This window comes from Gobio gobio, assembly GCF_949357685.1.
Source record: "Gobio gobio genome assembly, chromosome: 17".
Classification (NCBI taxonomy): domain Eukaryota; kingdom Metazoa; phylum Chordata; class Actinopteri; order Cypriniformes; family Gobionidae; genus Gobio; species Gobio gobio.
The window spans coordinates 22,397,403-22,414,473 of record NC_137110.1 but is presented as its reverse complement, the minus strand read 5'-3'; the positions used below and the strand labels follow the sequence as shown (position 1 = coordinate 22,414,473).

The 17,071-nt window shown below is 36.2% G+C and overlaps 1 protein-coding gene across 1 annotated transcript in view; it reads left to right on the top strand.

Annotated features, from left to right (window-relative positions):
* The window catches only part of LOC307141331 (disks large homolog 1-like), a 57,691-nt gene extending 48,934 nt beyond the window's left edge, over nucleotides 1–8,757 (top strand). Inside the window, exon 4 of the mRNA XM_079841440.1 lies at nucleotides 7,731–8,757. Within this exon, the coding sequence (XP_079697566.1) occupies nucleotides 7,731–7,991 (261 nt within the window). The 3' untranslated portion in view covers nucleotides 7,992–8,757. The remainder of the gene's footprint in view (nucleotides 1–7,730) is intronic.
* Nucleotides 8,758–17,071: the final 8,314 nt, after the last annotated feature.

Sequence of the window (17,071 nt, the reverse complement as noted above, 5' to 3'; positions counted from 1 at the left end):
TACAGTGAGGAAAATAAGTATTTGAACACCCTGCTATTTTGCAAGTTCTCCCACTTAGAAATCACGGAGGGGTCTGAAATTGTCATCGTAGGTGCATGTCCACTGTGAGAGACATAATCTAAAACAAAAAATCCAGACATCACAATGTAGGATTTTTTAACTATTTATTTGTATGATACAGCTGCAAATTTATTTTAAGTTATTTAAAAAGTATTTGAACACCTGAGAAAATCAATGTTAGTATTTGGTACAGTAGCCTTTGTTTGCAATTACAGAGGTCAAACGTTTCCTGTAGTTTTTCACCAGGTTTGCACACACTGCTGGAGGGATTTTGGCCCACTCCTCCACACAGATCTTCTCTAGATCAGTCAAGTTTCTGGCCTGTCGCTGAGAAACACAGAGTTTGAGCTCCCTCCAAAGATTCTCTTTTGGGTTTAGGTCTGGAGACTGGCTAGGCCACGCCAGAACCTTGATATGCTTCTTACAGAGCCACTCCTTGGTTATGCTGGCTGTGTGCTTCGGGTCATTGTCATGTTGGAAGACCCAGCCTCGACCCATCTTCAATGCTCTAACTGAGGGAAGGAGGTTGTTCCCCAAAATCTCGCAATACATGGCCCCGGTCATCCTCTCCTTAATACAGTGCAGTCGCCCTGTCCCATGTGCAGAAAAACACCCCCAAAGCATGATGCTACCACCCATGCTTCACAGTAGGGATGGTGTTCTTGGGATGGTACTCATCATTCTTCTTTCGCCAAACACGTTTAGTGGAATTATGACCAAAAAGTTCTATTTTGGTCTCATCTGACCACATGACTTTCTCCCATGACTCCTCTGGATCATCCAAATGGTCATTGGCAAACTTAAGACGGGCCTGGACATGTGCTGGTTTAAGCAGGGGAACCTTCCGTGCCATGCATGATTTCAAACCATGACGTCTTAGTGTATTACCAACAGTAACCTTGGAAACGGTGGTCCCAGCTCTTTTCAGGTCATTGACCAGCTCCTCCCGTGTAGTTCTGGGCTGATTTCTCACCTTTCTTAGGATCATTGAGACCCCACGAGGTGAGATCTTGCATGGAGCCCCAGTCAGTGGGAGATTGACAGTCATGTTTAGCTTCTTCCATTTTCTAATGATTGCTCCAACAGTGGACCTTTTTTCACCAAGCTGCTTGGCAATTTCCCCGTAGCCCTTTCCAGCCTTGTGGAGGTGGTCAATTTTGTCTCTAGTGTCTTTGGACAGCTCTTTGGTCTTGGCCATGTTAGTAGTTGGATTCTTACTGATTTTATGGGGTGGACAGGTGTCTTTATGCAGCTAACGACCTCAAACAGGTGCATCTAATTTAGGATAATAAATGGAGTGGAGGTGGAGATTTTAATGGCAGACATACAAATAAATAGTAAAAAAATCATACATTGTGATGTCTGGATTTTTATTTTTAGATTATGTCTCTCACAGTGGACATGCACCTACGATGACAATTTCAGACCCCTCCATGATTTCTAAGTGGGAGAACTTGCAAAATAGCAGGGTGTTCAAATACTTATTTTCCTCACTGTATGTATGTATGTATGTATGTATGTATGTATGTATGTATGTATGTATGTATGTATGTATGTATGTATGTATGTATGTATGTATGTATGTATGTATGTATGTATGTATGTATGTATGTATGTATGTATGTATGTATGTATGTATGTATGTATGTATGTATGTATGTATGTATGTATGTATGTATGTATGTATGTATGTATGTATGTATGTATGTATGTATGTATGTATGTATGTATGTATGTATGTATGTATGTATGTATGTATGTATGTATGTATGTATGTATGTATGTATGTATGTATGTATGTATGTATGTATGTATGTATGTATGTATGTATGTATGTATGTATGTATGTATGTATGTATGTATGTATGTATGTATGTATGTATGTATGTATGTATGTATGTATGTATGTATGTATGTATGTATGTATGTATGTATGTATGTATGTATGTATGTATGTATGTATGTATGTATGTATGTATGTATGTATGTATGTATGTATGTATGTATGTATGTATGTATGTATGTATGTATGTATGTATGTATGTATGTATGTATGTATGTATGTATGTATGTATGTATGTATGTATGTATGTATGTATGTATGTATGTATGTATGTATGTATGTATGTATGTATGTATGTATGTATGTATGTATGTATGTATGTATGTATGTATGTATGTATGTATGTATGTATGTATGTATGTATGTATGTATGTATGTATGTATGTATGTATGTATGTATGTATGTATGTATGTATGTATGTATGTATGTATGTATGTATGTATGTATGTATGTATGTATGTATGTATGTATGTATGTATGTATGTATGTATGTATGTATGTATGTATGTATGTATGTATGTATGTATGTATGTATGTATGTATGTATGTATGTATGTATGTATGTATGTATGTATGTATGTATGTATGTATGTATGTATGTATGTATGTATGTATGTATGTATGTATGTATGTATGTATGTATGTATGTATGTATGTATGTATGTATGTATGTATGTATGTATGTATGTATGTATGTATGTATGTATGTATGTATGTATGTATGTATGTATGTATGTATGTATGTATGTATGTATGTATGTATGTATGTATGTATGTATGTATGTATGTATGTATGTATAAAGAAAGTTATTTTTTATTATTATATTTTTTTTCTAAAACATAAAAAAATCTGACATGGTGTCTACATGGTTGATAAAAGACAATAGAACCCATTATAATCAGTGATGTTGTCTACACTGAATGGGGCGTAGCGTGACACGACACGACAAATCTCCAACAGTAAACTGATGCCTCGTTCTATTTATGACATACCCCAATTGCTCGTGATACTTCTCATAGGATTTGCAACGGTCGCTTTGTCATGTCCAGTGTAGACAGCTTCTAGCTGTTGTGCCGCATCAATGGTCGTGTCCGGTGCAAACAGTGTGTTAGCGATCCCAAACTTTTGAATGGTAGGGTACTGCTTATCATTTTGTATAGTGATGCTGCACCGATCATGATTTTTCATGGCTGGTTCCAGTTTTTTTTTTACAAGCAGATTGTCCGATTCTGATACTGGTTGACATTCATTCCATTCATTCATTCATTCTTATTCATTTCATCTATCTTTAAGCAAATGTATTTGTTGTTTATTTGCTCTATAACAGGCAAACTGACCTTAAGCAAAAAATATCTGTAGCTATTTGAAATGAAAGGCAACCACTACCTTTTAATCACGATCCAAAAAAGGATGCTACACACGTGTAGCATGAGCAGTTTTTTTTTATTTGAATTAGATTGTATAGTTTTAAGATTTAAAGCAATAACAATGGTCTGAATTTAGATTTGTGAAATTATGCTACGACACCAGCACAAAACAAAAACAGCATACGGACTGAATGAAAATTTGACAGTAGGTGGTGCTTATGGAAACAGCAGCGGTTTCTTTGGGTACCGTGGTATACACAAAGCAGCGCTGCGCTTATAAACACTACTTAATACAGACTTTTATATTTCCACACAAACAACATTTTGGAAAATGATTGCAAAGCAGTTTGTGTGCAAGTCCAGAATAGAGATTGGCCAAAATAACACAAAAAATTGTGTGATTGGAGCAAAAATCGGCTAGGTCTGATTTATGGCCGGTTGACTGGTGCATCTCTAATTTTGGACTGGATTTTTGAACTAATCTGGACTGAAAAGCTGGCAACTACAATACAAAACCTCACTGGTAGTATAATTAGGTCAAAGGCTCTCAAATGGGCCTGTGTTACTTTGGCAAATATAGCGGTTTATAAATAAAACTTATTTTGGGGGGTAAAATCTGAGAATTTGTTTCATTATTGTTCAGACTTTTAATGTCCAATAGTATGCTTGTCTTTGGTTTGAAGGGCCACACATTTGGGCTTTCAGTAAACACCTGCTCTGCGTGGTTCAGCCGAGGTGAATGTGCCAGACTTCATAATCCCAAATTATGCTGATTACGCATTTATCATGCAAATAATGCTTAGTATTGTGGAGTGAATACAGTTGTTTTGGCAGCTCTGGGATGTGCGCCCGTGTTACAGAGCTCTCCTGAAGGTATTCAAGGTGAAGTGTCTATAATAAAGTGCTGTGTTTGCTGAGCTCTGGGCCTCTGTATGTTTTCTGCCCGATAAACAGACAAGAGCTGACAGCTTTACAGCAGCACGGCTAGACCCGAGACAGAAGGGGCACGAGGAGCAGGCGCGGGGCTCTTCCACTCCTTGAGATCCTATACAACATCCATCAAAATGCATTTCTAACAGCCGTGCACCTCTCAAGGTTCACCCTGCACTAGGGCGGTGACATTGTATTGCAGAGGACGTCGTCTGTGTAAAGCCTGTCTAGCATTCGTTTTTCACTGCTGTCAAGTTTTCCGAGACCTGTCCTCCTTGGTTGAATAGCTTTGTGAGTGATCTCGCTGCATTTATTCGGTTTTACTGACGTTAGCTCTGCTTGGACGGACCGGCACAGAGTGAGAGAGCATTGAGCCAGTCGAGCAGCTCATTATCCAGGCAAGCTGGCCCCACAGTGGCAGCGTCTGCGCGCCTGAAGCCGAGGCACTGAAGCACTCAGCGGTGTAATAACATCTCCAGAACTGCTCCCCGTCTGTCCCTTTCTCTCCCAGCAGTGGCTCTGAGTTCAGACTCACCTTTCGATTTCACTGGCTTTGTGGCCCGCTGAGAGTTGAGTTTGAACTTTGAGTTGTTCGAAACAAGGCAAAGGATTCTGTGCACAGCGTTTCTGCTAAAAACTCAACTTCTTCGGATTTTGTGGTCCCCTTTACCAAAGTGTCAGTAGTAGTAGTAGTAGTAGTAGTAGTACACTTCTCTTCTGTCTGTTTAATATACGCCAGGGCTCAACAAGTTTTTTTTCAGCTTTTTCTGCTGCTCGTTGAGCCAATAATAAAAATAAAAAAAAACACAAAATAAGGCAAACTTTATTATAATTTTTTATAATAATAATATTTTTTTAATCATTAATACATTTCTATATTATTTTTGTTTATTTTGTTAAAAAAAAAAATATTTTTGGTTTAGTTTTTTCTATTTGTGTTTTTTGTTTTGTTTGTTGTATGTTATGTTTTATTTTATTTTATTTTCCTTTGTTTTTCGGAATTTATACAGCCCATCTGTTTTAACCAGCTTGATAACATTATATATTTATTAGTGCTGTCAAAATTTGCATGTTATTTATACAGCTTAAATGTAAATGTTAAAAAAACGTACGTGTTTGCGGTTAAAAAAACGCCGTTAACGCAGCATCTGTTTTTTTTTTCTGTCATCTTTTGGCCAGTATCACGCGCACAGACAGCACGCCAGAATCTAGTTCTTTTTCACGCTTGAACAAACAGTAACACACAGAATTATGACATATTCTATATTGGCATAGCTTTCAATTATACTGTAATTTTGAATGTCTTATCATTTATAATGTTTAAAAAATCAGTTTCATCAGTACCAGTATTAGTATCAGTGATACTGGCCCTCATTCAAAAAAAGATGCCTTTACTAAAAATATTTAAAATAACTGTCTTTATGTTTCTACATTATTTTGGAGAGTAACTGTGAAATTATTACAATATAAAAATATTAAAAACAAATGTTTTTAAATGTGCAATTTATTATTATTTATTTTTATTGATTGACAGCACTAGTTTTTTTCTATTTGTTGTGTTGTATTTTTTTATGTTTTTATTTATTTTTGTTGTGTGTTGTTTTGTTGAATTTATTTTCCTTTGTTTTTCGGAATTCATACAGCTCATCTGTTTTCACCAGTGTTGCTGTTTACCAGGCTTCCTTTTGTGTGTGGCACGTTTCACACTTACATTTCCACTACATTTATTCATTTAGCAGACTTGAAAGCAAATGAGAAATATTACATAAGTGATTCATTCAACAGAGACACTGTTAGCACTGCACTACACTTTGTAAAGCTTGCCAGAAAGCATCCAGCTTTGAGCTTAGTCCCTTTCAATGCCTTACCAAACTGTAATATTGTCTTGTGCAAGTGGGCAGGCTAACAGTTGTCACATACAATATTTGTGATTTTATAAAATATATATTTTTTAAATAAAGTGCAACAGGAACAATAAATTGGCCTTAGTTTACAAGTCTTATGAGTTTTGAGAATGTAATTAATGTAATTTGATTCTTTATTCTGAATACATTCAGACCATTGCTTCAAAACAAACAGCTTGTAATGTTCTTTTTATGCAGCCGTCTAAAGTAATTTAAGGGTGTTTTCAGACTTGTAGTTTGGTTCGCTTGGTCTAGACCAAAAAAAACAACAACAACATTTAGTCCTGTTCTGATTAGTGTTCAGATTTGCTTTTTACCACAAAGTTCACAAACCAAAGATACCTTACCTAACCTAAAGGCATATGGATACTGTACGTTCACAACCTGATTGGTCAGCTTTGATGGCGTATTGCCTATTTTGAGATTGAACTATCCAAAACAATGCTGTGCTTTGGGATAAATGCGCTCGTTGTGTGTGTGTAGCCTGCATATGATGGAATTTTGACCATCGGAGAACTCGCGAAGAGCTTCTGATGCCTTTTCAGAACTGTGATGGGCAAACTCGTGGCTATGACAAGAGAAACTGATATGCATGAGTCTGTCCTTTTTAGGGTCTCCTCTACCTCTTTTTGGTTTGTTTACATGTCTTTAGTCCATGTTGCATTCATATATCACTCGAACCGCACCAGAGTTCGTTTGAAAGTAGACTGAGACCCATCTTTTCAACGGTCTCGGTCTGCTTGATTGGTGCGCACCAGGGTTCAGATGGCAGCGTTCACACATGTTCAAATGAACTGCACTAACAGAGCAATCGCACCAGGGTTCGTTTTAATCAAACCAAACATGCCAAGTGTGAACACAACCTAAATTAGGTTGTACGGATGGACCAATTTTCAGTGCTAAAATGGGGCATGGGATTCTACCTTGAATCTCGCTCAATATGGGCAAATTCACTCAGTCTTCCCCCATGCTGCTCAGAGGCAGTGACGTTACTCTAAGCAACCAGCATAAGACCCCAACTTGGAGCTTGTCCCACTTTTTAGGCATCTACCTTCCCTAAGAAACCTGCCCTCGTTTTCTTCCCTCTAGACTTGTGTTTGCATTTCCTAACCCATATCCCGGTAATGCCATTGAGGCGGGCATATGTATCAGGACAAGATGGATGTCTATGGATAAAAGGCACTGCTGAATAATTTGCGATTCCCGTTAAGAAAGTCACAGAACAGTGTTTCACATACAGTCATGGCAGATTTGGGTCGACTGTGATGACTCTGTGGCGGGTAGGATCCGGGGCTGCCTGGCTCATTTAAAAAGTGTTTCCCATCTCTGGAGTGAGGTCTTGAGAGAAATGGAGTTGAAATAGTTTCACAATTCTGTACCAGTGCTGGATTTAAACTTCATGTGGTCTGTTTCTTTTTCTTTCTTCAGATCCCTCTTCAGACCACTTCACTGCAGTTTGAATTTGAATGCCCAAGGCTCAATTAACCAATGTTAAATTGCTTTTAAATATACAATAAGAAAGAAAAATCTATGAAAAGTTCATGTTTGGGCCATTGTAGCTGCAAGCAATTCATTTGATATGCTTGTATAACTGTACACGTTCTCTCTTTTTTCTCTTTTTCAGAAATATAGATATCAGGATGAGGATACCACGTCTCCTCCAGAACACAACTCTCCACACCTACCAGGGGATGTGCGTCCTCCTGAGCTGGTGCAGGTTTCGGAGAAGAACATCTCACAGATCGAGAATGTACACGGCTATGTTTCTCATTCACACATCTCTCCTATGAAGGTAAAATCTCCCAGAATTCCACTGGCTCCACGGCATGGCATCTTTCTATGTCTCTGTTCACTCTGTAAACATGCTTCAATGTTGTGTGTGTGATAGAATCTCCATCAGTGTCATGTTTACACATGTGCACAAACAAACACACCAAATACATTACCTTCACACACACTAAATTAGAGACATTTAAGGATTATTTTGATAATAAAGGCATCTGTTGATTCATTTCTGATTAATTGATTAATCACATTTAAAAATGCCATTAATTGCTCATTAATAAAAGATTTATTGATAATTAATACAATGTATTCTTAAAAAATATGATTCCACATCCTGCCCAATGTTGCACAAACAGTGTGCAATTTGAACGATATGAAATTGATATAATTGCGACTTTCTAACTTTGACAGATAAGTATGCAGTTGAATTTTCTGTTAAAGCACCTGATAGGGCACGCTATATGTTAGGCTTTGAAATGCTTAATATAAAGCATTCTCCATAGATGTCCATAGAAACAGTTTTTTTTATTTATTTTTTATTTTTTACTACTGAAAGTGATGTTACTGTCGTATGTTTCCTGTGCGTAGTTCGCAGACAAGATTAATCAAATCCAATGCGTTGACAATTATTTAAATTTTTGATTATTGCCGATTTCAATTATTTGTTGCAGACTTATTAGGGACACCTGAGTGAGTTAATCTGTCAAAATGTAGAACATCAAATCTAGAATGAATATTTCAGTTTTGTAATTGAAGAAGTTTCTGCCACTGTAATACAGTATGAGAACACAATTTTATTAATAAAAAAAAGCAACAAAAAAAAAGGTGTGGACATCAAAAACCCAAATTGGGCTCGGGTGCAGGACAAAAATATAACAATAAAGAAACCAACAAAACAAAACAAAAAAAGGTCTGCACACTGAAATTACAGCTCCAAAAAGATATTTTTAAACAGCCCAACATTTCAACCGGTCAGGTCTTCATCAGGCACAATGTGTGTAAAATTGTGCTTGATGCGCTGTTTATAAATACATTTTTGGAGCTGTAATTTCAGTGTGTGGATATTATCTTTCGTTGTTTACCAAAGCTGGTTTGCTGGTTTCATCTGGTCTGGTTTTAAATGCTTTTGGGCAATGCTGTTGGACAGTTGTCCAAGTTAGAAGACCAGCTAGACTGACTTAAATCAGTTAAGACCAGCTAAAATCCTTTTTTTTCAGCCAGGTAGATGGAATAAACTGTAGTTGTAGTGCTGCCTGGAAGGCTATGGTTTTGTGCTTGTAACACCGTAATGTTTCCTAGCTGCTTTGTTGTATAAAGTTCAACATAGTGTGTAATATATCATGTCCACTTCTGTGAAAATGGGTCTCATGTAGCAGCCCTTGAAAAATAATGGCTCTGTTCCAAATGCCAGTCAGTTGCTTTGCTATCTACTGCCTACATAAGAAACTATTCCTAACCTAAAGGAACATCATAAGGAATTTGTTTGAAACTTTCTCCTTAGAGTATTCAAACTTTCTATTCACTCACAACACATAAATTGCACTTGTGAAGTGGATGTGAGATTAGACTTTCAGCTGTTTCAAGGTATGTGTTAGCATATGTTGCTAAGCTAATGACAATAGTCCAAGCACAAAGCATACACAAATACATTTTTTTAAATTATGTATCACTACTGTATATTTGTTTGTGCTAGTTCATTGTAGAAGCTTTTTGGAAGTCGAGTGCCAAATAAGAAGATACCAAACACACACGCATGCAAGAACTGGAAACATTACTTCTTAACTAGACTTCTACACAGTTAGCTTTGTTTATCTGGTCATCATTAATGCATTATAGACGGTCCACAGAGACGTTCTGCTGTACAGTGACCGTTTTCTGCAGTAGTCAGATAGAATAAAATATGGATGCGGAGTGAAACGATTGTTAAAAAAAGACTAGCCCGATTATGTATTCAGTTCCTTACGTTAGCAGTCACGCTAATGGTTTCAGCTGTGAACTATTTTGTTTACTAGCCAAATGAGGAATATACTAGGGTCGGATGATTTGGCCCACACAGCATCTTTATATTATATTATTTTACTTTTTCTTAATTGATTGCGGGATACAATCTGCAGATTTAGCAGAATGGATTTTAAATGTGTTATACTGATCTGGGAATACTACATTGATAGCTGAAAGCAGCAGCCAGATAATTTAATAAAATCACATAATGTTACACAGTGTTGTCCTAACTAGATATGTGATGCTATAAAATAATTACCAACAAAAAAGTTGATCACTTTGTTTCTAGTGGTTTCGCACTAGGTGACCCCCCCCCCCCCCCCCCGAAAATGAAATTAAATGGTCTAAATTAAAACCTTTCACTAAAATGTAGATAAGAAACTATGCTTTGTTGTTGATGCCCTGCAGTGTGGGATGTTTTATTTTCCATCGAAAACAGTTTTTTTCTGCTTTTATGACCATAATTAGAGAATATATGTAATATTTGTGATTTTTGAAAACCATTTGCCACACCGCAGCCCCATTTTAAAATAAGCTAATAGAATAGTGTATCACGTTCAGAATGGACAGACAAATTGCTTGTCGTCTGTCACTTGTCTCTTCACATCGGGTTAGGACATTAAAATGTTTTAAATGGAGCTTTCTGTGCATTTCTTTTGGCCTATTAATGACCTAGTGTTCTCACTCACTGACGTCTTGAACTGTTCTCCCAATAAATTATTATTATTCTTCATCATTTATAAAAACCATGTGGTGCAGACGTTCAAAATGAATGTGGCAGTTTTAAAACTCATAATTCCCAGCACACTGCGAGCAGTGCTGATGTTTGAGGAGGAGCTGTGCTGGGCTCAGATCAGTGGAGCTCCCTGCATGCCGACAGAGCAGCGCCTGACAAGCCCTGCCTGTCACCTCCTATCAGCCTCAGCTGCGCAGAGCACGATCTAGTGCTCTCTGTCCCCGCACACACACAAAAACACACTCGCTCTGTCATCACTATGAGCCTGCATTCCTCCTAAATCAGTCCATGTGCTCTAGGCTGATGGTGCTTTCTGGCTGCTGGCCCAGCTGATGCGCGCGCTCTCTTAACTCTCCCTCAAAACAACATGAGCTCTGAGAACGTGTGCATCGCGCTACAAATTTGCACCTATGCAAATAGTTTGTTTTCCTTTTTCAAAATGAATCATGTTGCCGCCTCGCTGACCGCGACAGCCTTTGATAGTTCGATGACAATTGTGGTTATGATTTTTAAAATGATGATTCAACACAATTTTCTTTAAATTAGGCTGGTAATGTGATGATCTTTCAGTTTGTTATCCCTATTAGTGACTGCAGTAGTCTTACGCCACCTTGTGACTGATTTGAAATATAAGGATCATTTGCAGTTTGCAGTGTTATTTTTTTTAAATACTTTATCCTATTCCAACTTAATATGCACATTAAAGAAACCACTTACAATTATTTATCATTTTATAAAAAGATATACAAAATTATAAATATTTTTGTAATTCTGTTTTGGTGATGCTGGTGGTACAGTAAAGTATTTTTATTTCAACAGTGTCACATGTTTAGATATGCTAGTGTCTCTTAAATGATAATTGTGTTTCAGCAGAGTAATTTCTTTGTCTCTCTGCTTTAATACAGAATATTCAATACTTTTAGTCAGTGTTGATCATATTTCCCATGAATCAGATCTTGCTTCACGCACTCTCTCTGCCCTGGTGATGACGTGACTGCATGCTTTCTGCAGCACACGGCACATGAACCACACGCCCCTGGTCAGGTTTCTATTTACAGACCGCTCTACTGGCAGTCAAGACACAGGGATGCTCCCACCCAGAATATCGGATTGTTTAACCTTTTGCTTCAGTGGCACACAGCCTGAGTTTGCCTCCTAAAGCAGATGCACTTTGTGTAACGTCATATTGATTTACAGTCATAGATATTTGAGATTTTAGCTTTTTGCCTGATTACGGGATTGTGTTATGATTTCCTGCATGCTTGGCTGGAACTGTCGGCACAGATGGAGATGACATCTTGTGGCTCCCCATGTCCCACAGTTGTAGCGTCCTGTGACTGGCCTGCGTACATGTAAAGGCCTACAATGATATCTGTGCTGAAGCACAGCAAAGCTCTGCTGTGATATTTTTATCCGGATGAATGAATGGTGTGTTTTGTAAAACATAAATCCCACACTAAGAGAAGTGGGTCACAGTATATTACATATTTTGGAAACACTGAGTGCTACATTTTGATTATTGTGACCTCTAGTATGAATTTCACATTTTGAATTAGCTAAAATGTGTCTCTTAATATACACTAACTTTAAAATGTTGGAGTTGCTTTGGTTTTCTAGTGTTTCTAATGCTCACCAAGGCTGCATTCATTTGATTAAAAATACATACAAATACTGGTAACACTTTAACTAATGTTAACAAATTAAACCTTATTGTAATGTATTAACTACCATGAACTAACAATGAGCAATACATTTGTTACAGTATTTATTTAACTGTTAATATTAGTTAATAAAAATACAGCTGTTCATTGATAGTTCACAATGCATTAACTAATGTTAACAAATACAACTTTTGATTTTAATAATATATTAGTAAATGTTGAAATAAACATTAACTAAGAATGAACAATAATTCTAGAGCATTTATTAATCTTTGTTAATGTTAACTAATGAAACCTTATTGTAAAGTGTTACTGTAATACTGTGAAATATTATTACAATTTAAATTAAGAAAATATGCTTTATTTTTGTGATGCAAAGGTGAATTTTCTTGAGAAATCATTATAATTTGCTGATTATCAATGTGGAAAACAGTTGTGCTGCTTAATATTTTGGTGGGAAAACTTTTTGGGATTCTTTGATTTAATAAAAAAAAAAAAATGTCTGTAGTCCCCACCGGCCGTTTGCTGTAGTCCTTAGAAATTGATTTCTTTAAAAGCAAATATCTCCCTTTGCTTTAAACTTTGAACGTTGTAACTTTGCAGATGTTGTTTATGCTCAAACAGCAACATTACACACTAGCTAAAGTTAGAAAAGTGAAATCGTGGTTTACCACCCCTTTAACTATATGGCAGATAATAAGAATGAGAAATGAGAAAAAGGGCAAATGTAGAGAGTACTATACTCATATTCTGTTGAATACATGATCAAATTGGCCAATTTTTGAAATAAACTTTGTGGAATTCTGGGCTTGAGTGGGTGCAATTCCATGTTGACCCAGCTATAAGTAAGTTTGTTAAAACTATGTTAAATAATTTCAATGCTGTTTGCATACCAAATTACATATAGGATTTACACAATTTTAACAGCCCAAAAGTGTATACATGTATATACATACAGTACACACACGCATACATGCACGTCCACACGCACACACACACCTTCTACATCAATATTAGATGCCAGTTATGCTCAGTGATTCAAATGAAGCATTTACTGTAGGGAACACTTATTTCATCATCATGACTTATCATCTTGTATGATACACAGCTGACACATGTGATTACATTGTGACCCATCTGTCCAAGCATTCTCACAATGGTTCCATGCAATGCAGATGACATAATTTTCTTGCTGTCTTCACACTTGTACAACTTCAAGTGTGTGCGTTTTATGAGTGTCTGCGGTTCATCATGATGATCCATGTTTTAAGAAGAGTGCTTTGTATGTGTGGTGTGCTACATTATGAACGATCATCATTATGACATTATGGGTGATTTATAGGGTTCAGTCATTAGACTGAACTCGCCTCACACCGCCCATTATTTTATTCCTCAGTTGTTTTTGCGTTTGCCAGCTGTTTGTTCCATAGTGAAGTTGTTGTGTTTTGTCAGTAGCTGCATGGGTTATAATGAAGGGCACGATGCTTTTACACACTTGACTGTCATTTTAAAGCTGCTTGTGGGCACATTGTTTGATAAATATATATGTCTTTGGTGCTCATTTTTATCACCTGAGAAACTGCGTACCCCTCTTCAGGTAGAGTCTCTGGAGTGCGTATTTGATGGGCCATCGACATTAGGAGGCGAGGAGGTTCCAGCCCCCGCCTTTGCCACACTATACTCGCAAAGTGACACACTGATGCAGGTAACCCAGTGTGGTTTTATGGTCTTCATTCCCTCATTATTATTCACATTATGCATATTATTCAAACCACAACTCTCCATGCAAAATGATAAAATGGATGGCACAAGCTTATAATTTAGAGAAGACTGTTGCAGTTTGCTTTGTAAGCACTAGGTGGCAGGGATGTCACAGTGTAAGATGCCATGTATGTAGATTTCTGTTGGAAATGTTGTAGTTTGGATTATATAATTTATATATTTATAGTATTTTATACAGTCAAAATGCAGTCATGTCCATATTTACTTCCTTAATTTCCTGTATAATTATATAAACGAAAAAAATTGTCTTTAAGTTTTAATCAATTATAATAACATTTTAACCTTAACCAATAGCAAAATAGTCTTTAAGGCTTTGTTAGGTCTGACTTCATTCTGTTATGTTACACCCAGCATCTATTTCATTTTTACTTATTAAAAATGCATCGCATTACCCAAATAAACTGTGCTATACCTTTGATTCAATTCTGTGTACGTTTTGAGTGATTTTAATCATTAGTAGGCTAACTATTATTAGTACGATGTTGACACATTCGGGGCAAAAACAAGCATAACTAAAACAGTTTTGAATTTGAACACTAAGATTTTTATGTCAGTGTGAAATGTTTGTTGCCAAGGTAACCATTTATGTTATTCGGAATTAAATAACCATATCTGTTTGTTGGTGGCGCTCTTGGAAAGGTAATGTTCTTTGATAAAATGGTCTTTTGCCAGTGTCTGGGTCAAAGAGGATTAAATAATTCATGTTTAATTTGTCTGACTTGTCGCACAGCTACTCTAACCATGTTAGGTCAAAGCATTTGGTCTCTTTTCGGTGTCCAAAGATGGCGTAAAGTTTAAGAGATACTGTTATCATTCGATTAAAGAAATCAGTTACTGACTGTATGAATGCATGTTCAAGTTAAAACTTTGTTTTTCTAAAAGAAGCTTCTTTTAGAAAAACAAAGTTTTAACTTGAACATGCATTCATACAGTCAGTAACTGATTTCTTTAATCAAACTGTTCAAGTGTACTGTCAGGTATTTTGTAGAGAGGTTTGCTAGATGTTCTTCTGTGTTTGTTGTATTTTCAAGAAGTGAATGTGTAACTCTGTTGATGCATTCAGAGAGTTGTTTCATGTTCGCTGAACAGAATGTCAGACCGCCTTTTTAAAGTGGCCATTTGGTGTTTATAAGGTTTGTGGCAACAAACATTTTTCTGGGGGAGGTTGTGAAACAGGACACGCATCGTCCTTATATTAACAGGCCTGCAGACGTCTACGCAAACAGATGGTACAGAGGGCCTGCGTATATCTCAACTACTAATAGTTTAATATTGAAGTTATGTTGTTTTGAAATGTGGATTTTCTAAAATATGACATTTGTCAAAACATTTAACCTGAACAGAACTGAGATAAGTGTGTTTTTCATGCACATTTGCCTGACAGTATTGGCCTTTCTTAACACATTAAAAACAGCAAATACTATTTTTCTATTTCATCTGTTTTTACTTTTGAGGTATTATTTTGATATATTACTATTCAAAAGTTTGGGGTTGGTAATATTTTATTTTAAATGTTTCTCAAATAAGTCTATGTTCACCAAGGTGGCATTTATTTAATCAAAATACAGTAAAACCGTGATATTGTGAAATTATAAGAATTTTATTTAACCGTTTTCTATTTTAATACATGTTAAAATGTAATTTATTCCTGTAATGGAAAAGCTGAATTTTCAGCTGCAGTTTACTCCAGTCTTGTCTCATGTTTCTTCAGAAATCCTATTAAAATGCTGGTTTGATGCTCAAGAAACATTCCTTATCATTATCATTTATGTTAAATACAGTTGTGCTGCTTAATATTTTTTTGAAACCATGATTGTTCTTGCCAGTTGTCTCCTCTTCATTAATAAGATATATACAGTACAGTGGGGTGCAAATATATGAGACCACATTGACTGGTTGTCTCGAAGGTATTCAAAATATAATTTAAAAACTTATATTTGTAATGGAATTTATATTAAATTCAAATAAATGCAATATAAGCTTTTTCAGTATTGGTTATTGACTTTTGGATACCACTGTGTTTTATATAGAAAATAAAACTAATTTATTATAGACTCATTTATTTCCTAAATGAGGTGATCGTTTTCTGTAACGGTTCTGTTTGTTTCTATGGACTCTTATTTTGATATTCTGTTCTTTTTCCTTTAGTTCCTTCCTCTTTCCCTGCTCTGTTTAGTTTCTGTTCCCATGGTTAATTGTGATTTGAACCTGTGTCTCGTTTAAAGGTAGTAATAAATATGTAATTTTCGCCGCTAGAGGTCGCTTATTCAAAACAAAGGTGTAGCTTGATGACGCCTTGATTTAGCGGAATCATGGGAGTTGTTGTCTTCACCTCTACAGCTGGTGGAAAATAATCAGATGGGACTCGGGCGTTAGACTCGGGCTATAAAGATAGGTACATTTGAGTGTGTTGAAAGTTATGTTATAATGCTACTCTGTGTTCACTCGGCGGATACAATGAGACACTTGTTGCACACTGCAGTAAGCTAGATCGATATTAGGCATAATAAAACGTGGTACTCGCAGTAAATCAAGAAAACAAGATTAAAACAATAAGACTAACTGTGTTGAGCTATATAACAATGATTCGCTTTCTGTCGATAAATGTATCCAAACAGTTGCTCACCTGTCTAATAAAACATATGTTACAGCGTCTTTGGTGTTTCTACAAAATAAAACGGGAAATTGGTATGATGTCATTGATATGTGATGCACGGACACGACCTGTGTTCTGGTTAAAATTGCTTATTTCTCTGGATTTAAACATTCTTGGAAACATTTGGTATAATGTAAGTACACAAGTCAACTAAATATATAACATTACTCTAGTGGTTTTTGGATATTTTGATCCAAAAATCATACATATTGTGACTTTAACCGTATTGTTCATTCCCTTTGTATATATAACCCTTAGTTGTTTATGCTAGTTTGTATTCCTGTGAATTCTCTTGAATTATCTCCAGCATTTTGGTTTTAGGGTGACCAGTCCCGAAATTGGGA